The sequence below is a fragment of the Trachurus trachurus genome (genome assembly GCF_905171665.1).
Source record: "Trachurus trachurus genome assembly, chromosome: 13".
Lineage (NCBI taxonomy): Eukaryota > Metazoa > Chordata > Actinopteri > Carangiformes > Carangidae > Trachurus > Trachurus trachurus.
The window spans coordinates 10,552,701-10,579,457 of NC_139892.1; the positions used below are offsets into that span (position 1 = coordinate 10,552,701).

Sequence of the window (26,757 nt, forward strand, 5' to 3'; positions counted from 1 at the left end):
CGGAGGGTTGTGGTTTGTGTGGTTTATGGAAATGAGATGACAAGCTTTATATTACTCATTAATGTCGCGAGGGACAGGTGAGAGGCAGGAATTCAGTCGAAAGGTAAGATATACCTGTATTATCGCAACAAACCGCCATGTGCTCTGATTCTCAACGCGTTATTTTTCATGACGAAAATCTATCTCGACAGTTGGCGTGAGGACACTTGCTATCATTACTAGCTATGTTATGACAACAACAACACAACGCTTCAGGTGAAACTCCAGTCTCACTTCTTGTTTTTGTGTCCTTTTAGCCGTCGTTTTTTTTAGTTAATATGCTGGTTTAACCCTCGCTTTTCTTCGGTGTCACACTCGTAGACCATTAAACGAAGTGGCTAGCGGACCTGCTGGCTAACGTTGATTATTAAAACTAAAGCGATCAGCAAAACTGAGAGTTAGCCAACAGCATTAGCCGAACAGGAAGCACAGACTTTGAGGGTCGGAGGTCGATAAAACTACACTTTACACATTTAGTCTATCAAACATGAGGTGGTTTCACTTACAGGGACGATAAACTCTAAAATGAGCGATGTTTAACTGTTTGAAAGAGATATCTGTTGATAATACTTGACACTAACGTCGTTATTATCAGTTTCTCATGTGGTCACAGGCGGGTTGTTTGGCCACAGTGCAGCATTGTCTCTCTAGGGAAATAAATGTGGTTATTATAAATTAGTGTGATTGTTTCGATAACACTGTTTACACAGTTTTCTGTCAATACGGTTCCTATCACTATCTCGAAGTCTGTGTTTTATTTTACTTGACTTTGGGTGTGGTGGCGGTGGTGTAATCTTGATGACTCGAGTTGGATTCATATTACTTAATACACTACTCTCCCCATATTACACCGTTGGGTATCGTTCACTCACACTCACTGACACAGACAACTACATGTGGTCGAGTTGGATTACCAACTGGTCAGAGGGGACAATCAGGTTTACAGGGGACAGTATCCAAAGTTAAATCTGTGTTTAATCACATTGCCAAACCTTTAAAACCAGGTAGTTGTTTCTGTGTGCCTGGGGGAAAAAAAGAAAGAAATATTAAGTGTTAAATTTGCTTTGCACATAATGCTTGGGAAGTGATGTGTAAATAAATGCACCTCCAAACTGGTTGATCAGGGTTTATATTCTTCTTCTTTTTTTTTTACTTTAAAATATTAATTCATAAACACAATAGAAAAGAAGAAAAAAGCAGCTCAAATAGTGAAACATGGATTGTAACTCGACAACTCATATGTCTAATTGTTGCACACTGATACAATGCTATGTGTTTGTGTAGCCTATGTGTTTTTTAATGCGATGGTGACTATTTTAATTTCCCCTCTGGGGATCGATAAAGATATCAATCAAAAAAACATGTATGGAGTGCTGCATGGTTATCAGTTGTCTTTGCCTCTTGTCTCTACCTCTGGTGCTCTTCAGTGTGAGGATCCAAATACTAACTAGATGGTAGTGGGAACTGAGGCACTCAGAGCAGGAAGGTTATTTTAAAAAGCCTTTATTGCAGCATGGCCAAACAAATTAAAACCAAGCCAACGTGTTGCGGCCACAGGCCTTCATCAGGGCTGATATAAAATGGCTGCCCATATGGCCCATAAAGATATAAATCAATAAGACAATAATAAGACACAAAGGGTAAAGTCAGACAATAACATGAGAAGTCACAAGTATTCCCGGAAAAATAAGTTTGGGATACAGAAAAAAGAATAATAATAATAAAATAGATCAATAATAATAATACAGACGACCAGGGCCGTTGTATATGGGAGAAAGGTGATGATAATTCTAGGGGCCCAGCATCTTAGGGCCCACAAAAAACCCCAGTAGTCTAATCTTTACGACTGAATTATTCTGCATAAGACCCTGACTAATACTCGTAGTAATGCTGCATTAGCATCAAAACAAAGTAGGCTAAATAAAAAATGATAATACATATGTAGTTGAAGAAAAAAAGTGGAAAAGTCAGGGGCCCACTTTAGTATTCTTTCAGGGGCCCAAGAATTCCTAGCAACGGCCCTGCAGACGACTACTTTGCAGTGAGGTGACTCATATTAAGTTTTCCCAACATCCTGATGTCAACGGCCTTTTGCCCCTAGCCCTAACTGGCAGAACCTCATATGATGCTGTTTCAGTCATTAAGAGTTTCCACTCTTGCAGTGTTGGTTGTGTGGGTGATTTCCAGTGCCCCAGTTTGATCCTGGCAGCTGACGCTATCCCAACCATCACGACTGAATACGCATTTGTTTGTGTATTATCCACCAAAAGGCATAAATGTGGAGACACTGGCAAAGAAATTCCTGCCCAAGACTCTGCCCAAGTATGATCAGGGTTATATTTTAACTTCACGATCACAGCTGAAGTTTACTGCATTAAAGTTTGACCTTTTCAAGTCAAAACAATGAATCAAAGGTATTTGTCCAGGTTCTGTTATTAAATTTTCTCCCCCTGCCAGCGCTAACAGAGAAGCTTTTCATGTGTAATAGTCAAGTTGTCCAACTTTCATGTAAACACGGTGTTAATCAGATGTCCTCTGATGCCACAGCTCTCTCTCTCTGTGCTCGCTGGCATCTAGTTAGTGTGAAGCTGTGAATCTAATAAGTGTCCTCTGAATACAGCACGCCATTGATACTCAACCAGACTCTCCTCAGATCCTCCTCGCTCCTAACCAGACCTTCCCTCTCCTCTCCTCTTGTCGTTGTCTCACATCCAGGTTGCTGCTGTTCAGATGAGGAGGAGGACTCGCCTGGTTGACGCCGTGTGTCGCCCCCCGTTGCTATGGCAACGCCCTATTTTCCCACATTCCTCGTGCTCCTCTTCCTGTCCTCCGTCACCCTCTTGCTGCTGACCCTCCTGCCCGCCGTCGTCCCGTCCGTTTCCTCAGACTCCCCCTCTCCTCCCTCTGCTTGGCCGTCGCATTCGTGCGGCCCCGGTCAGTCCTGGGCCGTCCAGCTCCGCGCCGAGCCACACCACGAAGAAGAGGACGGCGAACAGAGATCTGTGCTCTTGGATGGAATAGCTGATACGGTACGGTGGTGCTACATTTAAAGGGTGTCACCTATTTTCCCACAGTTCTTGGACTCATGTTTTATGATATGGGTTTCAAAATAAAACAGAACTACAACCTTTATATCCACTGAGATACTGTTGTTTATAGGAACAGCACATTTGGTACTGCTTTGTTTCTTACTGCATAACTTTAGAGGTATTTTTCATACTCAGCTTTTAGTTATTTTAGAAACAGATTCTGTTTATTTCTAATACGGCCAAATAGATTTTAATTTGTTAGTTCAACATTTTGGAGGCTCATGGGATTTCTTGGTTTCTCTCATCAAATTCATCAAATACACAATCCAACAACTCCAAAACGCTCTGGTGGACAAGTTGTGACCTGCACATTCATGCTATGAGATAATAACACAACGTTACCAGTTGTTTTCGAGGCAAATACAGAGACTGCTTGCCAAAAAACTGCTCAGACGGGAACGTGCATCAGCGGTTTTACCTCGAAAACAACGTCCCGTTATTATCTCATAGCGTGGTGAATGTGCAGGTCACAACTTGTCCACCAGAGCTTTTTGGAGTTTTTGGATTGTGTATTTGATGAGTTTGATGAGGGAAACAAGAAATCCCATTAGCCTTCGTAGCTTAGCTCTGAGCAGCTTGCGGCTCTGCTCCACCGATCTAAAAATAGCTTGCACCGACAATTAAAGGTAACAAACCTACTGCTATGACTATAGGGATTATGGCAAGGGGTCAATTTGCCAAAATGTTGAACTATCCCTTATCTGGTTTCCTGCAAGAATTGTTCAAGTCTCACCTGATGTATATTGAAGCCACATTGGTTCAGTTGGAAATAACACACGAGTTATTAAGTATTGTGTCAGATCTGTGATGATTAGTGTTTTCTCCGTCACAGGTGGCAGAGCAGGCCGGGCTGCAGAACCAGGGCCAGATTGGACAGCTGGAAGGCCATTACTTGCTGTGCTCTGTAAATCCCAGTGCTGGATCTGAGGGAGACAGTTTGAGACAAAGTGTCCACCCTGGGGACGTCCTGGCAGCTGACCCTCATGTCCTGTGGTACTCCCAGGAGAGGGTGCTCAGCCGCTCCAAGAGATCCATGGCCTTCAACGATCCCCAGTACCCTAATCAGTGGCACCTGGTGAGGATGTGTATTTTTGTTGTCTTACTCATTCACTAGAGATGGATAAAGAGATGCAGCATTTTCTGTATAATCATCAGTATGGATTTGCTTGTGGTCACTGTGACTTTCAGGGACAACGTTTAAAAAAAAGAAAGTCGAAAACCGAAAACACCATCTAGCCAAGGTTTTCAATTCTACCATTAGCCTAAATATTAAAGGGGAACTATGCAAGTCCGCTTGCTTTTCCGCTGTTTGGTTACGCTCCTCTCGCCCATGTGCATTTGTTTACAACAAAGCCGCTGAAAAATCAATAAATGGAGCAGTGAAAAACGTTACATGACATATAAGATGTTACGGCGCGTGTGTTTGTGTAGTCGTAACCGTCATAAACAAAAGATGACGGGTTACGGAGCGCGTTTGTGTCGCGGTGCTGCAGAGACGAGAGCTGGGACAGGTACTACACTGATGTTGTAAGGTTGGCTTTCAGCCGTGAGACGCCAGGTGAAGACAGAGAGCCTCCGTTCTCGCTCGTAACAAGTCACAAGTCATGTAGTTAACGATCGCAATTACTCCGGAGCTTTTTAATTAAAGCAGAAGTAAGCGATCCGGTCGTTTTGGCTAACTTCTTGTCAGCCGATGGAGTTAGCAGTCCCCGCCCTCGTCCCTACGTCACCACATTCACCACGCATCCCTTGGCTGCACACACAGAGAGGACCGCCCCTTTATGCCGTTCTCTCTCCTCATTGGATAAAGGTTGTAGGATACAAGGAAAGTTTTCTCCTCGGCTTACAGCAGAGCAGAGTGACTGACAGACCCCTGTTTCGGACCAAACACTCTATATTAGTGATTGCCGTCGGAAGATATAACTATTTAAGACTTATATTAATACAAATATTCCGCTTACTTCTGCTTTAAAGGTTGCCATTTATATAAAGTCAGGTCTTATAGTTGACACAGTTTAACTAAAATATTCCGCTTACTTCTGCTTTAAGGTAAAAATGTAGCAGAGCCACGGGAGAAATCCTGCTTAGTTCCTCTTTAATACAAAAGTTGGCACAGAAGACTATTTTAATAGCTCACTGAGGATGTTACATCGACATTAACGTCTCCCCCCACAACTGGTTTTCCTCTTGCTTACAAGCAGGAGCCTGGTTTCATAAAGGGCGGGGTGAAAAAGAATGTGCCCGTTACCAGTGTTGGCAATTAACCTTTGTTTTTACAGGGAGCATAACCTGCCAAACCAACACGAGAGCCCAGACAGGATCTATTAAAAAAAACATTCATGTCCTGCTCCTTGTTTGTTTTGTTTTTTAACTTAGTTTTTGTTATTCTTCATAACAGTAACATGACATCCATCTACATTTGTTTTCATTTACATTTTTTTCCCTATTCACAGCTGCACATAATTATTTACACTTATGATCAAGAATTATGTAAAAAAAAAAACAACAGGATAATTGCATAACCATACATTTTAAAATATATACCATACCATACCAACTTTATTTATAAAGCACTTTAAAAACCCAGTGGACCAAAATGCTGTACAAAATCACACACAAAATATACAATTGGCATAAGACACAAAATGTACATAAAACACAACAGAAAATAATAAAGAATAAAATAAAGTGCATTTAAAATAACACTATACAAAACCAATAAAACAATTAAAACATAGTGCATAGGTGAATTGGTCAAACAATAAATAACTAACAGCAGAATAAAAGACATCAATTTAAAACGGGGTCAAAGGCTATGGAGAACAGGTGAGTTTTGAGGCGCTTTTTAAAAACATGCAGCGATGGAGCTTGTCTGATATCAAGAGGCAGGTCGTATACATAATGATAAGATAAACCAGTAACAATTGTATTACACAAATTTAGAATGAGATCGTAGAAGACTGTTCCTTGTTTTAAGTGAGACTTAAACTTGTTGTGCTGAGGCATTCATGTGACACAAAGGTAGCTGCCTGATTAGGTAGAGTTTATGTTTTGCTTTCAGTTTGATTTTGGTTACATGTGTTATTACGTGACCTCTCAGCAGCCTCAAACCTCAACCTGTTTACATGGAAAAGTCACTGTGGTTATTTTGCAAAAAAAAAGCAAAAGCACTCTAGACACTGGTACTGCACACAGATCTGTTCAACTACAGATAAAAGATCGTCCAACAGCGACTGTTTTTTTTTTTTTAAATCAAAGACTTACTCTCCTCTTCACATTACCTCAACATTTCCTTGATTTTCTTTCTTTTTATTTCAGCATAATCGAGTCAATCATGGGATGGATATCAACTTGACCGGGGTGTGGGAGCGTAACATAACCGGCCGAGGGGTCACGGTGGTCGTGGTAGATGACGGGGTGCAGCATACACACAAGGACATTCAGCCAAACTACGTAAGTCAGCACCAGCACCGTCAGTGGTTTATGCAACTCAACTCCCATGCGCTGCGTTTTCGCTGTTATAGTTTAATTGTTTTGGGAAGTATAAAAGGCTTAATCATACAGGAAGGAAGTGTGTCGGACGTTTGCCAATGGCACTGTATTCATTCCTGTTTGTCAGTCCTTAACGGGCCCTTTATAGTGTGAGTCTATTCTTATGCTTCAGAGATCATTGTCGTAAAAATGATTTAATTTCTTTAAACTTGGACTCTAGGACAACCTGATTAGATTTTGGTGGTCAAAGGTCACAGTGACCTCACAAAACATAATTCATTAATTCAAACAATAATAATTAAACAATTTAATACCACAATGTCCAGCTGGTTTAAATGATGAAGTCATGACATTTTATATATCCCAATTGTCCAATTCTAAAAGGTCAGCTTCAGTGTGACTTCATGGCGTTTTGCAAAAACATGCCATAACTCAGGAAGAGAGTTTGTGACCACATACAGTGGTTAGTTAGTTTTCTGCATGAATTGGCCATTAAATGTGATCCGATCTACATCTAAGTCACAAGTATAAACAAACACAATGTGCTTAACCTAATACCACACAAACGATTATATTTCATGTCTTTATTGAACATATCCATTAAACATTCACAGTGCTGGTGGAAAAAGTAAATGAACCCTTGCATTTAATAACTGGTTGAACCTCGTTTGGCAGCAGTAACCTCAACCAAACGTTTCCAGTAGCTGCAGATCAGAACTGCACAACACTCAGGATGAATTTTGGACCGTTCGTCCTCACAGACCTGCTTCAGCTCAGCCATGTTATTATAGGATGTCTGGTGTGAACGGCTCTCTTGAGGTCATTCCACAGCATCCCTACTGGATTCCCAGTCTGGTCTCTGACTGGGCCGCTCCCAACAGTGGATTTCCTTTTCTTTTTTTTGAAGCTACTCTAGATCTTTTACACCATATGTACAAAAAATACAAAACAGTTTAATCTTAGTTTCATTGGTCCACAAAACATGTCCCCCTTAGTGTTGTGGAGTGGCAAACTTCAGGCCTGCAAAGGAAAGCAAAGATGCCGAAAACTAGGAAATTCCAAAGGGTTCACATACTTTTTCTTGCAACTGTGCATCCTGCAACTTGGCTGGTTGGTGGAGGCAAACAACCATCAGACAGGAATTCTTGTTAAATTATAGTCAAGGTGTAGTTACCGTACCTGCAAAGGCAGAGGAAAAAGCATCCACTCTAAAGTCATGTTAGGAGCTGTTTTCTGTTCACTCCCTCCCTGTGAGCAGAGCTGTGTGTTTTGCATCAGCGACAGAAATGTCCTAGATGTAAATGTAGACAAGGTTTCACATCGCATTGGCATCTTAAAAGTGTTGCAGCAACAGCCAGGAAGATAAGGAGGAGTAGCGGTGGGTGGTGGTGGTGAACCGAGTGGATTTGTTGTGGTTAGGCTCTAGTTTTGCTGATCTGGCTAAAAAAGACTCAAAACATTTCTAGTAAAACCAGTTTTTATTTATTTTTGAAACGAAACAAAGAACAAAAGTGACGATGCTGCAAAAGCTGGAGAAACTCCCCTTTGAGTTTGCAATTGTGGCATTTCCCAGCAGTAGGATTGACGTTTTATTTTTTGTATTTTACCAGTCAACTTTGCTTTTACCTATTTATAAACCACATACTCTGAATGATGTTTCTGTCCAGAGTCCAGAGGGGAGTTATGACCTGAACTCCAACGACCCAGACCCCATGCCTCACCCCGACGTCAGCGACAACCACCACGGGACTCGATGCGCCGGGGAGATCGCAGCCGTTCCCAACAACAGCTACTGCGCCGTGGGCGTGGCCTATGGCAGCAAAGTGGCAGGTACAGTACAGACACCGGTCCAAACTCAGAGCTCAGAGTTAAAGGGATACTTCACCCAAAATCAATAATTGAACCGATCATCTACTCACCAACATGCCAAGGAAGGGTTTGGAGAAAACGCTTTAGGAGTTCCAGGGGGGGTACGACTGGCAACGGATTTACATATAATGGCAGCGGATAGAGTTCACTTTTGAATCGTCCAAAACACACACTATGAAACATCCAGATACCTCCATACTGCTCGTCTGTACTGACCCAAGTGTCCTGAAGCCGCCACATGGAAAAGTTGTTTGGAAAAGACTAATTTGATCTCTGTTTTTAGCCTTGTTGTAGCAGTAGCTCCCAGTGGCTCTGTTGATGTTTGTGCACATGTGCAAGATTTGCTGCGAGATGTTCTTCTGTGTTTACGTCATACATCCAATGGTTTACAACAACGAACGTCTCGCAGCAAATCCTAACCCGCAGCGGACGAGCAGTATGGAGGTATCTGGATGTTTCATAGTGTGTGTTTTGGACGATTCAACAGTGAACTCTATCCGCCGCCATTATATGAAAATGCGTTGCCAGCCGGACCCCCCCTGGAACTCCAAAAGCGTTTTTATAACTCTTAAAGTTCTCCGAACCCTTCCTTGGCATGACGGTGAGTAGAAAATTGGTGAATTACTGATTTCGGGTGAAGTATCCCTTTAAGAAGGTGTGACATACTGTAAAGGCTGAGACTGTGAGTTAAGTGTGTGTGGTGAAACAGGCGCTTGTTCTGCCCTCAGGTATCAGAGTCCTGGACGGCCCGCTGACCGACAGCCTGGAGGCCATCGCCTTCAACAAGCACTACCAGGTCAACGACATCTACAGCTGCAGGTGACAAACACAACTCTCCTATTAACGTGTTTCCATTTTAGGCACTACAGGCTATAAAAACATTGTTCATGCACCAATGAAATTTGAGATTTGGGGCTTTTTTGCTTCCTTAACATGTCGTCTTTCAGAATAGTGGAAAGAAATGGTAGAAAATCCACATTAAAGTGGTTATTTTACTTCATTTTGTCTGTAGCTTTCTCCTAAATTCACCAAAAGCTAAAATACTACTGTGCCATGCCTGTTGTCTGACCAATGTCATGTCTGGTATCTTACTATGACTTATCCTTTTCTATATCCTGAAGGTTTTTACAGAGGGGTTTGTTTATATATCATTCACAGTCTGATTTATACAACGTTTTATTCCTAAAAACAAGGCAAAATTAGATTTTTTTAAATTTTCTTTTAGGGCTTGTGACAGTATTTTCTCATTTACAGAGTGATACAAAGAGATATCCCAAATCCCCTTTGTAAAAACTTTTGACTCTAATGTGTCAACAAAATACAACAAGAATTTTGAAAGGGGCTTTGTTCAGATTTCTGTTCTGGAAATGTATGCAAATGAGCGCATATTTAACTAGATATAGCCTCATTTACATATTTAAACATAAAATCTGACCAAACTTGTAATACAAAAAAACATTTATCTTAATGTAAGTGATAAACTTGGGCAGTTTCATGGTGACATGTTAGTTAAAATTTTTACCCTATTCACCTGTATAGTAGTGAAATGTCATTCTTTGACAGCTTCTCTGCAATGTAGTGTGGTATTTAACCTGATTTCACTTTGCCTCTTGTTTCCCTCAGCTGGGGTCCAGACGATGACGGACGCACTGTGGACGGACCTCACCCCCTGGGAAAGGTTTGTGTGCAGTGTTTCTTCTCGTCCTGCAGGGGGCAGCACCTTGCAGCAGATTCTGTGCTCAGTCTCACTCTTTCACTTGGTTCTTATATTATTGATTAGATCATTTGGAGCCTTTCTTCCACAGTGTGTGTGTGTGAAATGTTTCTCTCCTCCTCTCCACAGGCGGCGCTGCAGCACGGCGTGATTGCAGGCAGACGAGGCTTTGGCAGCATCTTCGTGGTTGCCAGTGGCAACGGAGGTCAGTTCGACGACAACTGTAATTACGACGGCTACGCCAACTCCATCTACACCATCACAATCGGTAAGACGCACAGACCAGTGTGTGTGTGAGTGACTGTGTAAGTTGCTTTGTGTTTTGGGTGTGAGTGTAGATAATCAGTGTGTGTGTGTGTTACAGGAGCAGTTGATGAAAAGGGGAGGATGCCCTTCTATGCGGAGGAGTGCGCTGCCATGTTAGCTGTTACTTTCAGCAGCGGGAGGGACAACGCAAGGAGAATAGTACGTCTCACTGGAACACACACACACACACACACACACACACACACACACACACACACACACACACACACACACACACACACACACACACACACACACACACACACACACACATTAACACAAACGCACAATTTGATGACTAGACTGAAAGAAAACATGAATGGTGGCACAAGGAACACGACACAGACCCAGCAGTCTGTGATGTTTCCCGAAACTCGAGCAAAAAAGACTTGAATAACATTTTCTGTAGAAGGTCAAGTCGCAGTGAGTGAGTCAGAGGATGGTACCGGCGTTACCAAGCAACTGGACCAAGCGAGGACACCTGAACAGAAGAGTCTTGGTCTGATCGAACCAGTTTGTGGTGTTTACACAGAGCAGACCAACCGCAATAATCAGTGAGCTCAGCTTTAAAGGGATAGTTCAACATTTTGGCAAATAGGCCCATTGCCATAATCCCTATCATAGCAGTAGGTTTGTTACATTTATTTGTCGGTGCAAGCTATTTTTAGAACGGCGGAGCAGAGCCGTGAGCTATTCAGAGCTACGCTACGGAGGCTAATGGGATTTCTTGGTTTCCCTCATCAAACTCATCAAATACACAATCCAACAACTTTCGTTAGTTCGTTAGTGTAACACAAATTTAAACAGGTAAATGCAAAGCCGGTGCCGTGCCGAAAAACTGCCTCCGATGGGAACGCACTTCAGCAGTTTTGCATGAATTCACCTCTAAAACAACTCTGTCTTGTAACGTCCCGTTATTATTTTATAGCATGGTGAATGTGCAGGTCACAACTTGTCCACCAGAGCGTTTTGGAGTTGTTTTGATTGTGTATTTGATGAGTTTGATGAAGGAAACCAAGAAATCCTGTGAGCCTCTGTAGCGTAGCTCTGAGCAGCTTGTGGCTCTGCTCCGCCGTTCTAAAAATAGCTTGCACTGACAATTAAAGGTAACAAACCTACTGCTATGACTATAGGGATTATGGCAATGGGCCAATTTGCTAAAATGTTGAACTATCCCTTTAATTAAAAATCTAAACAACTGTAAATATATATCCTTTATTTCAACTGGAGAGGTAACGACAATAAAACAACATCAATTAAAGAGAGAAAAAACAAAGATGAAGACAATATTAGCAAAATAAAGCAATGAATCTGCTGATAGGAATAGGTGATATCTTAAAGTTTAGTTTTCATAGTTTAAAGTTTAGTGTGCACTTTGGTGGCGTGTAGCCCACAACTCTGTGTGTCAGCTTCAGCAGTTTGTTGTGAAACAGAGCAGTTACATGTTGCTATGCCAACAGAATATAAACATGCAGCTCTTTATCGTGCATTTATCTGCCCAGTCTGTCAGTATTTATTTATTTATTTATCTATGCATTGGGCCAGTTTCAGTCTATCTCTGTGTCAGCCCTTTGTGACTGCCAGAGAAAACGTTGCAGCTGTCAGAGTTTGGGTCTGTGTAGCTCTGAAGTTCACTCAGTTTAGTTTAGTTTATTATTTAATTTGGTCGATTAGACTGACAAATTGCATAGATTTAATTGGTCAGTACATGCAACCAAAAGGTGTAGGCTGAAGCAATAGCTGATTGTGCCTACCCTTTGTACATAAGATTTCCATTTACATAGTGAAGCTGCAGGATCAGCCGTATGTACATCTATAAATGACGGCATTGTTTATCTGCTATAATTTGGTTTATCTTTTTGGAGTTGCAGTTAAAAACTGAGCCGTTAAATGCAACTTCTCCACTGTCCTTCTGCTTGAACTGCTTCTCGAAGCCCCCCTCCCCTCCAGACAAAAAAAAAAAACAGCACATCTATCACAAAGTCTAACTGTGTGTGTGCGGTGGGACCTGAGGTGTCGTCCTGCCAGCCTCTGTTTTAGCGATAGTGACAGCTGTTTGAAAGGTCATGAAGGAGCAGAGACTGTTTCCAGCTGAAAACAATGACGGACGATGACAGGAGCAAGGGCCCGTTCATAAAAAAAGAAAAGAAAAAGAAAATACTGACCTCTTATTTGCTGCTGTTTGCGGCTGTCGCCATGGGAGCGCAGTTTGGACAGAGGATGTCATCGCCAGCGGGAGAGAAGGGCTAAGCCACGGCTCTCTCTCTCTCTGGAGAAGACTGATCCACCACCACTGACCACAGCGGACTCGCCCGCCAAGTGCTCGCCACACACTGCCCATTAGTGCATTATTCTGCAGAAGCCGTTTAGGATCCACCAAGAACAGCTGCTGTCGCAAATGCACTAGATCACAGTTGGAGTATTTGCTGCTCAGTTTGGGCTTTGCACTTTAAAAATGTTCCCGTTAAACCCTTTTTTTTTTTCTCCGTGGGTCAACTGAGGTCATTATTTTGGGGTGCTGATGCATCAGAGGTTCCTCGTTAGCTCGGGGCTTGTACATTACATGGTCACCACCACATCAACTGCTGCTTTTAGGCGAACACAAGTATCCATGCACAACATTTATTAGTGGCTTTAAACCATCAACATAACTGGAACAGCTGTTGGAAAAGACCCACATGCCCCCCCCCCCCGCTCGCATGTAAACACAGAGGAGTGGTTAATGTCTCAGCCCGCATCGCTGTGGTCCCTCCGTCAGACGAGCTGTCAACTGATGTGTGTACCAGCAGGTGGTGTGCTCCAGAAACATACAGCGGGGGAAAACATATTTCTCAGTGAATATAATATATTCACTGAAAATAGACATGTATTTGCTCAGAGCTACGCTACAGAGGCTCATGGGATTTCTTGGTTTGCCTAATCAAACTCATCAAATACCCAATTTAACAACTCCAAATGCAGAGACTGCTTGCTGAAAAACCACCCTCGACAGCATCAGCGGTTTTGCATGAATTTCCCTCTAAAACAACTCTGTCTCATAACGTTCCCATGGCATGGTGAATGTGCAGGTCACAACTTGTCCACGAGAACGTTTTGGAGTTGTTGGATTGTGTATTTGATGAGTTTGATAAGGGAAATCAAGAAATCCCATTCGCCTCTGTAGCTCGCGGCTCTGCTCCGCCGTTCTAAAAATAGCTTGCACCGACAATTAAAGGTAACGAACCTACTGCTATGACTATAGGGATTATGGCAATGGGCCAATTTGCCAAAATGTTGAACTATCCCTTTAACAGTTTACAAAAATACATTTTAATACATTCAACAAAGTATATAACAGTCAAACTATAAAATAATCTACTCCCCCCACCCCTAAGGAAAAATAAATAGTTAAAGAAAAGACAGAACTAAAAACAAAGCAAAACTGGGTAAAGACATTACATAATCATACACAGCTAGGCATCAAATGGTTAAGGTATCGACAGTTGGGGACATATCACCTTCAAGTTACCAGAGTTTCTTCAACTTCACAGTTCTCTAAGATGCAAGAAAGGGAATCCAGATCTCTTTGATTTTGGAGTGAATACATTTCTAATCGGGCCATTGATATCAAATTTTCACCAGATGTCGGCAACAACTCAAGTAATCCACACATACAGAGAAATCAAAACATACAGTATATCAATCAATCAATCAATCAATCAATCAATCAATCAATCAATCAATCAATCAATCAATCAATCAATCAATCAATCAATCAATCAACTTTATTTATATAGCACATTTAAAAAACCACAGGGGAAGCCAAAGTGCTTTACATTAGGACATAAACATAAGTTATGTGTAATACAGTAAATTGAAATGACACAGGGAATAAGTATTGAACACATGAAGAAATGGAGCCAAGAAACCAACCAGCTGGAATCTGTCAGTATTTAGAAAGTCATCCTGTCCCCTATCAGTGCTAATTAATATCAGCTGGTTTAGTCTTAATTGACGCCTATAAAAGGTCTTTTGTTACCAAGGTGCCACACAAGAAGCATCTCATGATGGGTAAAAGCAAAGAGCTCTGTCAAGACCTTCACAGCCTTATGTTGCAAAACATACTGAGGCCATTGGTTACAGACGTGTTTCTAAACCCCCTTAAATGCACCATTGGGGCCAGTATCCAGAAACGAAAAGAGCATAAATAATTTCACCATAAACCGGCCACGACCAGGTGCTCCTCGCAAGATTTCTGACCGAGTCTAAAGAAAACTCAGAAGAGTTGTCCAAGAGCCAAGTAGCACTCACACAGAGCTTCAGAGAGACCTGGAGTAAAATAACAATGAGTAACTGTGATACGTTCAATACTTATTTTCCCCGCTGTGTATAGCACGTATGCACTACACATATAAAACAATATGAAGAGTTCATCTCGTGTTGCCATGTCTGCTCGTAAACTTAATCGTCTGTGTAAATCCATCCCCTCCTTCCTCCTTTTCACCCACTGTGGACTGACTGGATTTTAAACTACGCTACATTACCATTCCCTTTGTTTTGACATTTTTATTTCCTGGTCTCTTTTAATGGTTTAACAGTTTTCTCTTCTTCTTTTCACTGTCTTTCATCTTCCTAAAGCTGAACCTTCCCAGGGACTTAGGGTACTGAGGTTCTGGCCACTCGCAATAAATATGTCGCTCTGTGACACTGGTGCCTGAGTAAAGTGTTAGTTTATGCTCATGACTTAGATCATTTGTTTTGGATATACCCTATAAGGGGTTTGTATATGCACATCTGTTAATGTATAGCTAAATATATGCACCGTTTGATTTCAGTTTACGTTTGGCTCCTCACCAGAGCTATTACCGCCTTGTCTCTGTGTTTGCACATGAACTTCAGCTCATCCGTCTTCTCATGTGTGTCCGCAGGTGACGTCAGACTGGTCCATGCGTCAGGGGTCGGGCTGCACGGACGGCCACACCGGCACGTCCGCCGCAGCCCCGCTGGCGGCGGGAATGGTGGCCCTCATGCTGCAGGTGCGTCCCTGCCTCAGCTGGAGGGACGTCCAGCACATCATCACCTTCACCGCCACAGAGGTAGGTGTGACGAAATGACCTGCTGCCCCGTCATTGCTTTAGTTTACATATGACACGATCTAAACCCCCTTTCATTAGGTACTCTGGTTTATTTATTTATTTAAAGGGATATGCGAACTTTTTTTTTTTTTCGTGTCTTGCCTCACCCCTGAGTCCATGACCAGCAGATACACACCATCCTTTCGACTGTGCGTGCAGTAATAAGGGAGATACGGGCAGAGCTGGCACACCGCTAATTAGCTTAGCTCAAACGCTGGAAGTGTATAGGTAGTGTTAGCCTGCCTCCTGAAGCTGATTTTATTTGAGCTCTAAACTCTGTAAATATATCACTTTATCAACATTTTAAAGTGTCGCAGTGTGTCGTTAATTTGTCTAAATACCAGCTGTTTACAATGTTGTTCAGATGACTTTGGCGCTACTCAAGCTAGCCGTTGTGACCAACGCACTTCCGGTTGCTTTCACAAAATAAAACACCCGTTGCCCTTTACATACAGAAAACCATGACGATAGAATTTGTGCTTTTACTTTGAAACAGGAAGCTAACCTACCCTCGATGTAGCTAGCTTGAACCAAAATAAACCGTCTTTGCTTGAACCCTCCGTTTTGACCGATCTCGTCCCGTTACCGGCATTTGACCGCTCAAGATGCCTTACCGGAGAGTTTTGTCAGCTCTGAGAGGAAGATCGGCCCGCCGGTTTCCGTTTAGAGTTGCTGAAGAGTTTCTCTGATGACTTTAGGTGGAGGCAGGCTAACACTACCTATACACTTCCAGTGTTTGAGCTAAGCTAATTAACGGTGCGCCAGCTCTGCCCGTATCTCCCTTGTTACTGCACACACAGTCGAAAGGATGGTGTCTATCTGCTTGTTATGGACTCGGGAGTGAGTCAAGACACACAAAAAAAAATGTTGGCGTATCCCTTTAAAGGTTTAATAATCAGGGACAATGCACATTAATAAAATATTTTAACAAATGTAAACGTGCCAGAATTAGCCAAAACGCTATTTTACATCTGCTGTCCCTGGACTGACGTTAAGTCGTCACCCTAAAAGAGAATAAAATGATTTAGTTATAGACATACAAATAATACATTAAAGGATTAGAAGGCTACATCTGGATTAAGATTAAAAGGCAGAAAAATATGCAAAAGTCCATTAATACACACACAAGCTTAGATAAACTCAGCTCAAATACCAGCCAATTGCTACAGACAAAACAGAAGCAGCTTTGACAATGGCATCCGATATGGTCATGATGACATCCCTATCGATATACGCACGCAGTTTAATCCCCACCTATGATTTAATACTAATGGCCTAAACTAACAGTTATTTAATCAGCTGATAAATTGTCACTGCAAATCTTGTTTTGTCCAAAAGCGAGAGGTTGGAAAAAAGTAGCAAATCATCACTTTTGGGAACCTGAAAATGTCTTGAGGACTTGCTTCAGAAGTTCCTGAATATTTAATCAATAACAGAGGTACTGGTAGTTCCTTTTCTTTGTGACAGATGAGAAAGTCAGTGCCATTTGTGTGTACGTATGTGAAGCTACAACAGCGTAGCTTAAGACTGGCCTGGCTCTGTTCAGTTTTCCAGTGCCGTTAAAAGTTCAATAATTCAATAACAACACCACATTTCCTCTGCTCCTTGTTGAGTTATTGTGGCTTTTCTCTCCTCTCACAGTGCAGAGATGAGATACTATCTGCACTGTTTGTTTGTTATATTGCTGCATAACAATAACAGCAGAAAGTAAACTGTGCTTTGTGGTTCGTATTTGTTTTAACAGTGCGACAGCAGTGCAGACTGGAGGGTGAATGGAGCTGGTTTCCATCACAGCCACCAGCACGGCTTCGGTCTGCTCAACGCGTGGAGGCTCGTCAATGCTGCCAGTGTACGTGCACACATTTTTTTTACTTTTACTCTTAAAATATAGACGTATATTTTTATATATACAGTATGTAATTCACACAGCACTATTTACCACAAGAGCTTCATGTTTTCTCTGTTTCACAGGTGTGGGAGCCGGTGCCGTTCCTCGTGTCCTATCAGAGCGCGGCCATTAAAGAGGAGGCGTCCGTCCTGACCTATCCGGACGAGCTGATCCGAACCTGGAATGGTAAATCTGTCTTCTCGTCTGCTGCCTCTCTCAATCTCTCTCTCTCTCTTCTCTCTCTGGGCTCTGTATCGGACAGTTGCTTGTCAAGTTTACACACTGCGCTGTGTGGCCGACTCCCTGCCTCCCTCCCTGCCTGCTCCTCAGTCAGTCTCTCTGTCCATATTAGGTAAAAATCTCTTGTTTGTGAGTTCCTGCGTCCACATTGAAATACTGGGTGAGATTTTTCCAGATTGCTGCTTTTTCTTTTTTTTTCTCCTTTTTTTTTCTTTTCTCCAATTTTTTTTGTCCCCCCGCCCCCACCTAATCTGTGTCTGCATTTTACAACAGAACGTTTTGTTCCCTCTTCATTTCTTCATTTCCTACCACTGTGATTCTCTCATTCTCAACTATCTGTGTATGTGTGAGTGTGCGATTCGTCTCTTTCTCTCTCAAACACATGTTTTCACAAATGCTCACAGTGACCTCATTCTAGCAGAAACATTTCCTTCTCCCTCGTCTCTTTTCCTCTCCTCCCGCGATCAGTATCTTCCCTCTTTAAGGCCTCGTCCCAGTCAGGAGTGCAGCCAGAGACCAGTCTGTGTGTGTGTGTGTGTGCGTGTGTGTGTGTGTGTGTGTGTGTAGTCTCAGGCAGCAGGAGTTTCTTGAGGACAGAGTGAAAAGTTGCTGATGGTTACAGAGCAGACTGGGCGTTATTTCAAAAAAAGATATCGAGTCACATCAAACTACTGTAATTCACATTTGCCTTTTTTTTTTTTTTTAACCCTCTGTTGGATCGGTCCGAGTCAGTTTGTCACTGATGCAGATTATGGTCTGTCTGTCACATCACTTTGCAATGTCTGTTGTCATAGTTTCTATGTGTTTTGGCTGCCTCATCGGCTACTGCTCTGTCCCTTAAGGGAATTTCAAACTGCCGGCTTCCCGTGTGAACACCTCCGCCACTGATGCGTGTTGGCGTGTTTGTGTACATGTATACATAGTAACTGGCTTTGACTTAGTGCTGCTGGTCAAGTTCAGGGCTTGTGAGGTGAGCTGTGGTATGAAAGTAGCAGCAGTTGCACCGGTGTGTTTCAAGTTTATTGGTGTAAAGTAAGTGTGTATGGACAACATTTGTGATTTAAAAAGAGAATTTGGTTGAAAATGACAACATTTAGCATTCAGCATTATGGAAAAGGGGGAAAAACACTCCTCTTTCAAAATTTACATCAAATTATTTTAGATAATAATAATAACTTTATTTATATAGCACCTTTACAAAGGGGTTCACAAAACAATATAGAAGAGACAGGTCACAAATGCCATAAAACCAAAAGAGGTGGACCGCCCAAGTGATACAGCAACACAGGCATCACAAGAACCCAACAACAGACTGAGACCAGGAGGATTCAAATCAGAGTGCAGGATGCAGTTAAAAATAAATTAACTAAATAAAAGGGGGGTATAAAAACAAATAAAATGAGATACAATAAAATAAGAAAAAGATAGGATAAAAGCGTTAAAACCGAAGAAAGTGTAAAGTAAAGCAAAGAGCATCTGAGTAAAACTGTGAGATAAAAATAGATCATAGGATGACACCACATGAAAGCAAGTCTGTAAAAGTGGATTATTTTACCGATAAATTCAGGCACTTGACGCATCAAGTAACAAAATGTCATGAAAGTATCTCAACCATTTCGTGAGGCTGAGATTGTGAGGTGGCAGCCATATTTGGACTAGAGTTTGTTTTGTTGGCGACTGTGAGACCCCCCCGGCATGATAGAAAACTATGTGGCAGAAATATAAAATGAGTAACTTGATAGTATTTGATAGTTTGTATTTCATAGTACTTGATAAGATCTTAGGAGAAGCAAAAGATATTTTCCCACATATTATCCCGTGGTCGGTCTTCATCCTTTCATCTCATCCGGTGGATGTTGAAACGCTGATTTAAGTGCTGGGAAATCATACTGAACATATAACTTTTGACCTACAGTTGAATGAATCACTCGAAGCCACCAGTGTGGACTTTTCTTGTATCTCACAGTAGTGGTAAAGTTTTTTTTTTAAATCACCTTCATCTCTCTAGTTTTCTTTCTCCTCTCAGTCACTTTCTTCCTCCATCTGCTTTGAACTCACCCTCCATCCTCTCCTCTGTCCTTCCACTTGTCTCCATCTTCTCACCTCCCTCTCTCTCTCTTTCTCTTCATGTGGGTCTCCTGACGCTCTGTCTCTCCCTCCACACCTCTGTTTACACTCCGCGTCCCTCCCTGCCCCGAGGATGTGTTGCTGCCCTACATGGTCAGGGAGCACCACGACTCATTAGTAGTCAGAGCCCAGGAAATGCCACGAAATTACCAGACACACACAGCGGGAGGTGGTCACGACGACGAGTGATAACACTTTACTATAGAGAAAGTGGAGAAGAGACAACCAGGGTCTGTTTGAAGTCTGAATCTGAAGAGAATCAGCTCCTGTATAATTTAATTATCATTAATTTCTATGTACCTAAATTATATTTATATACATGTTTTCTTTTTATTTATAGAAATTTACTGTTTTTTGCCATACATTTTATTCATAAGGAGTCCACAGCCCTGCTCTTGACGTGATGCTCTACAATAATAGATAAGATAACAATGCTATACGACTAGAAAACAGTTTCAAGTTGTTATAATGATGATCAGATTCTCTCTCTCACACACACACACACACACACACACACACACACACACACACACACACACACACACGCACACTGACTGACTGAGTCACTCTCTCCACTCCCTCAGTCTCTGCTGCCGACCTGAGACAGTCTGGGATGGAGACACTGGAGCACGTGGCCGTCACCGTGACGATAAACCATCCCTGCCGTGGCAACGTGGAGGTTGTGCTGGAGTGCCCCAGCGGTATGACGTCAATCATCGGGGCACGCCGCGCCGTAGACAGGTGCGCACACACACATATGCAGTACATACAGATTATCACACTGTATGTAAGGGTTCATCTAACTCATATTAAAGGGATAGTTCAACATTTTGCAAACTGGCCCATTGCCATAATCCCTATAGTCTCATAGCAGTAGGTTCGTTACCTTTAATTTTTGGTGCAAGCTGTTTTTAGAACGGTGGAGCAGAGCCGTGAGCTGCTCAGCTACGCTACGGAGGCTCATGGGATTTCTTGGTTTCCCTCATCAAACTCATCAAATACACAATCCAACAACTCCAAAACGCTCTGGTGGACAAGTTGTGACCTGCACATTCACCACGCTATGAGATAATAACACAACGTTACCAGACAGAGTTGTTTTAGAGGTAAATTCGTGCAAAACCGCTTATGTGCGTTCCCGTCGGGGGCAGTTTTTCGGCAAGCAGTCTCTGCATTTACCTCTAAAACAACTCTGTCTGGTAACGTTCCGTTATTATCTCATAGCGTGGTGAATGTGCAGGTCACAACTTGTCCACCAGAGCGTTTTGGAGTTGTTGGATTGTGTATTTGATGAGTTCGATGAGAAATGTCATTAGCCTCCGTAGCGTAGCTCTGAGCAGCTTGCGGCTCTGCTCCACCGTTCTAAAAACAGCTTGCACCGACAATTAAAGGTAACGAACCTACTGCTATGACTATAGGGATTATGACAATGGGCCAATTTGCCAAAATGTTGACCTATCCCTTTAAAGTATCTTCATGTCAGGATTTTTTCTTTTTACTGCTGTATAATTAGTTAAGGTGTGCGTGTGCATTTATGTGCCCACAGAGACTCTGGCGGTTACCAGGATTGGACTTTCTCCACCGTGCGCTGCTGGGGAGAGAGAGCTGAGGGCCACTACACACTCAAGATATCTGACCACAGTAAGACGCTGCTACAAACACACACACACACCTACAAACATGTGAGTAACTGTGAGGTGTCAGCACAGGGACGGGAAAGACTCTCTCAAGAGTCAGAAACACAAACACACACATTTCTATGTCTTTTATGGTAGTCGTCGTTGGGTTTTTTATTCTTGGTGACCTCATGCACTTCTCCTGCTCACACTGACTCTTCTCTCGGTTCCCGCAGAAGAGCCGTCGTCTACGAAGTGTGCCGCTGTGGGGGTGTTAAAGCAGTGGAAACTGACCCTGTATGGCTCCTCCATGACCTTCAGTGAGGTCAAGGAGAGACAGAGGTACGAGCTCACAGCCTAGAAATAACCATAACCATTCCCATTTTAATTGTTTACACAATTTCTTATTTTAGTGTCAATAACAATGAATTTCATCTTTCTTTCTTTATTGTACATAATTTATACAAATACTTCATAGTTCAACATTTTGGCAAATTGGCCCATTGCCATAATCCCTATAGTCATAGCAGTAGGTTCGTTACCTTTAATTGTCGGTGCAAGTTATTTTTAGAACGGCGGAGCAGAGCCGCGAGCTGCTCAGAGCTACGCTACAGAGGCTCATGGGATTTCTTGGTTTCCCTCATCAAACTCATCAAATACACAATCCAACAACTCCAAAACGCTCTGGTGGACAAGTTGTGACCTGCACATTCACCACACTATGAGATAATAATGGAGCATTACAAGACAGAGTTGTTTTCGAGGCAAATGCAGAGACTGCTTGCCGAAAAACTTCCCCTGACGGGAACGCTTATCAGTGGTTTTGCATGAATTTGCCTCTATTATCTCATAGCGTGGTGAATGTGCAGGTCACAACTTGTCCACCAGAGCGTTTTGGAGTTGTTGGATTGTGTATTTGATGAGTTTGATGAGGGAAACCAAGAAATCCCTTTAGCTTCTGTAGCATAGCCGTTCTAAAAACAGCTTGCACCAACAATTAAAGGTAATGAACCTACAGTACTCCTAAAACTATAGGGATTATGGCAATGTGCCAATTTGCCAAAATGTTGAACTATCTCTTTAAATGACGAATGGCAATTAGCTCAGAGATACCAGCTTTGAATATATTCTGAATGCTGATTGGTTGTATATATTGATTGACAGACTGGTGGACGAGGCTATGAGTGGTAAATATCTGGACGGCAGCTTTTCTCTGCCCTGCCCCCCAGGCCTGGACATCCCTCCAGAGATCGTTCACCCGTTCACCTCCAACAACCTCAAGGTGAACTCACACTCACACTCACACACACCACATGTTCACCACCACCACGTCGATGTCCTCCACGACTCTGTCTCCATTAGCCGTTAGTGTTATCTTAGCTGTCTCTACCTAACAACAGGTTGCAGCTGTGTTTCTTTTCCCCTTGAGTAAATAATGCGCTGCACATGTTCCAACATTCATGCTTTTTTTTCTTTTTTTCTCAAAGGAGGTTAAATCGAAAGCAACTGGACTTAGTTATTGTCTAGGAAGACGTTTCATCTCTCATCCAAGAGGCTTCATCAGTTCATGTAGGCAACTGACCAGGCTGACTCCAACGAGTGTCGTTATAACAACATAGGGCACTAACGAAGTCGAAACCAACTTTCCATCAAAGACAGTCCTTTAAACTTTAAACGACTGTCGTTGGCACTTGGAGCACAAAAGGGAACCAGTGACATCATCAGCCTTGTGAACGCCCACACAAGAGGTTAAAGGGATAGTTCACCCTAGAATGATATTTCGCTCATTATCTACTCACCCTCATGTTGACTAAGGGCTGGAAGAATTATCAGAGTCCACCGTCCCTTCTCTTAGTTACAGGGGGTCTTGGCGTAGCAGTGCATTTCAATGCAACGGTTGCAAAGGGACACCAGAGCTCTTCGTAAAAAAACACACACAAAAAAACATCCAAATACCTCCATGATGCTCGTATGTAATGTCCGTCTTGTGCTGAAGCCCCAAATTGCGTAATTGTCCCGAAAAAAATTAAATAAGTCTATATTTTAAGCTTGTTTGTAGCGGAAGCTTCTCGAAGCTCCTCTTCCTGGTCCGTCCAAATCTCGCGTGATTTGCGCCGGCGTCAGTGCGGTTCCTGCGAATCACGCGAGATTTGGACGGACCAGGAAGAGGAGCTTCGAGAAGCTTCCGCTACAAACAAGCTTAAAATATAGACTTATTTAATTTTTTTCGGGACAATTACGCAATTTGGGGCTTCAGCACAAGACGGACATTACATACGAGCATCATGGAGGTATTTGGATGTTTTTTTGTGTGTGTTTTTTTACGAAGAGCTCTGGTGTCCCTTTGCAACCGTTGCATTGAAATGCCCTGCTACGCCCATACCCCCTGTAACTCAGAGAAGGGACGGTGGACTCTGATAATTCTTCCAGCCCTTAGTCAACTTGAGGGTGAGTAGATAATGAGCGAAATATCATTCTAGGGTGAACTATCCCTTTAAATAGTGAGTCTCCACACCAGATAGTTGGACCAGTCCCAGCCTGGTCAGATGCGTACATGAACTCATGAAGCCTCTTTGATGAGAGGTGAAACGTCTTCATAGACAATAACTAAGTCCAGTTGCTTTCGATTTAAAGGGATAGTAGCATTTTTTTTTAAAGTGGGGTTGTATGATCTACAAATAGCCCCTAAGTACTTTAATTGCAGTAGAAGACTCTCTGCACTCCTCCCGTTAGCAACGCCAGCCCATAGCCCTGCCCAGAGATTTACAACATACAGTGTTGTGAACAGACCCAAAGAAACGGCCTATTTTCGTGGCCTAAAAGAGGTTTTACCTGGAAAAAAAAATACACAGTTCCATTGTTCGCTATAATATAATTTTTTCCAGCCCTTCAAAGTGCAGGAAAAACACTGTTTTTATTTGGACCTAACCAACTCACATATTCCTCCGCCCAGGGTTAGCGCCCGCTGATCAGCAGTTGGTTAGGTCAAAAAAAACAAACTGTGTTTTTCCTGCACTTTGAGGGGCTGGAAAAAATTATATTATAGCGAACAATGGACCTGTGTATTTTTTTTTTCAGGTAAAACCTCTTTTAGGCCACGAAAATAGGCCATTTCTTTGGGGCTGTTCACAACACTGTATGTTGTAAATCTCTGGGCAGGGCTATTATGGGCTGGCGTTGCTAACGGGAGGAGTGCATAGAGTCTTCTACTGCAATTAAAGTACTTAGGGGCTATTTGTAGACCCACTTTAAAAAAATGCTACTATCCCTTTAACCTCCTTTGAAATACTATGACCTGGACAAATGAGAATATGCACCGGCTTAACATTCATGCTTGTTCTTCCTCCTCCCTCCTCCTCCCTCCTCTACAGTTTCTGCTGTTACTGGGCTGCTTTGCTCTCTTTTGGTCCCTCTACTACACGCTGGAGGTCACGCTGGCCCACCTGGACCTCAGGGTCCTCGTCTGCAGGCGATGGGGACGTCACAGGGCCAGGAGAGGGCGCCGAGGGAGAGGAGGAGTGGAGGACGCGGCGGTGGAGGAAGATCGGGAGGAAGAGGAAGCGGACTCAGGGGTGGAGTTGCATGCAGTGCTGCTGGACTCCGAAGCCAAAGCGCCGCTTCTCGGCGGAGATCAGCTGGTGACACACATCGGGCCAGAGGATGGGTCGATAATGTGATACTCAGGCTTTGTCCCTCCACTCCTCCTGTCCTCTTTCTGCCACCTGTCTGCCTGTGGTGATGGACTGCAGATGAACTTGACTGAAGAGGGGACTCTTTGTCCCACTCAGCATTCCCCAACTCGTGGCCTTGTATGAGCATCAATTTGTATTTGTGCCGCGACAATACGTGTGAATGTGTGCGTCGTACTCCTGTCCATTGAACAAATGTCCTCGCAAGGAAACAATACTGATGACAATCTTCTAACATGAGGATGTTTTGTCAGTCCTGGGGTTGGAGTGAGCTCAGGACATTGACTGGAAAGGGACCTTACTGGGTCCTCATGTACTGTAGGTGCATGTTTACATGTGTGAAAGGGTCTTTAGAGGCTCGGCTGTATGTTGAATATGCACCCACAGAAGAACTGAGCTTATAGGTTGATGGGTTTTTTTTTTTAAATCAGGAGAAAACGAGAACATGATGTGCACTATAGACTGGTAAAAATCTGTGTGTGAGTGAGTTTGTGCTTTCTCGTGTGTGTGTATTGTGACACGACTGAGTGAGTGAGTGTGCTTGTAATGTACAAGATCTTCCAGGAAAAGTATCCTCACATGTGAGGTTTTAAGAGTGTACTGTATTTTAAGAATAGGATTTATTTTCTGAGGTGTTTTTATTTTTAAGCCTGGGGTTATTATCTGAGGGTTATTGTTGCCCAACTACTGAAAAAAACTTGAAGTGGGATTTTCAAGAGTGGGATTTGCATATGTATTTCTTTTGTTTTTTTTTATAAAGTGTAATATATACACAATGTGTGCCTGTTGTACAGATATATTCAAAATTTGTTTCATGATTTGTATAAAGTGTTTTTAAGAATGTATTATTAAAGAGTTTAATTTTTTACTGTAATGGAGTGGTTGGAGTGAACTTGGAAACTGTGTTTTGCTGTGCAAGTCACAGGTGATGTGAATGACAATAAATGACTGTTGATGGAAATCAGTTTATTATTCTAACAGTTTTTGTTTTTTTGCCAGTAATTAGGCCTACAGCTCAAGTGAGAATTGTGTAAGATGTTAAAACTGTTTATAAAAAAAAGTCTGCAAATATTAACTTTCCTAGCACACTGATGCAAATTTCAGCATATAGTGACTTAAAATGGCTTTGGGACAAAATTTAAGTTTAGGATAGATTTTTAACAAAAAAAAAAAAAAAGTTTAAAAGCACTGTACAAACAAAGATGAAGGTTATTGAATGGTATGAACTTAATAGTGTACCATCCATACCATGCAAACTCATTTCTGTTTCTATTAGGGCCTGCCGCCTACAAATTGTTCATATTTTTATTGCTGTGACTAAGGTTTTTCAAAATAAGAAAAAAAACAATCAAATGTTTAATTCAAACCTGAAAAGATAATATTTTTCACCAGCCACCTACCTGTTACTTTTCCCTTTGACCAATGAGCTCGCTCGTTGTCATTTGTGAACACTCGCGTGACGGTCATGTAAGCAAGAAGCTGCAAACTTCAGAGAATGGGCGATTCATTCAGCAACATTGACCCTCCTGCTGTTTACCTAGTAATAATATTTTTTTTTTTTTTAAAAGCGTCGC

At 42.4% G+C, this 26,757-nt stretch overlaps 1 protein-coding gene across 2 annotated transcripts; it reads left to right on the forward strand.

Annotated features, from left to right (window-relative positions):
* pcsk7 (proprotein convertase subtilisin/kexin type 7) lies at positions 1-26,133 on the forward strand. 2 transcript variants are annotated; one of them, XM_083984420.1, is made up of 17 exons: positions 1-103; positions 2,755-3,068; positions 3,961-4,203; positions 6,447-6,581; positions 8,288-8,450; positions 9,218-9,308; positions 10,113-10,167; positions 10,333-10,471; positions 10,568-10,668; positions 15,417-15,584; positions 17,368-17,472; positions 17,595-17,697; positions 20,463-20,619; positions 21,425-21,519; positions 21,731-21,836; positions 22,659-22,776; positions 24,866-26,133. In XM_083984420.1, exons 2-17 carry the CDS (start codon positions 2,820-2,822, stop codon positions 25,169-25,171), a joined length of 2,334 nt encoding a protein of 777 aa, XP_083840546.1. In that variant the 5' UTR covers positions 1-103; positions 2,755-2,819; the 3' UTR covers positions 25,172-26,133. The 2 variants fall into 2 exon arrangements, with proteins under 2 accessions (XP_083840546.1, XP_083840547.1); XM_083984421.1 differs by lacking the exon at positions 1-103 and adding an exon at positions 186-255.
* Positions 26,134-26,757: the final 624 nt, after the last annotated feature.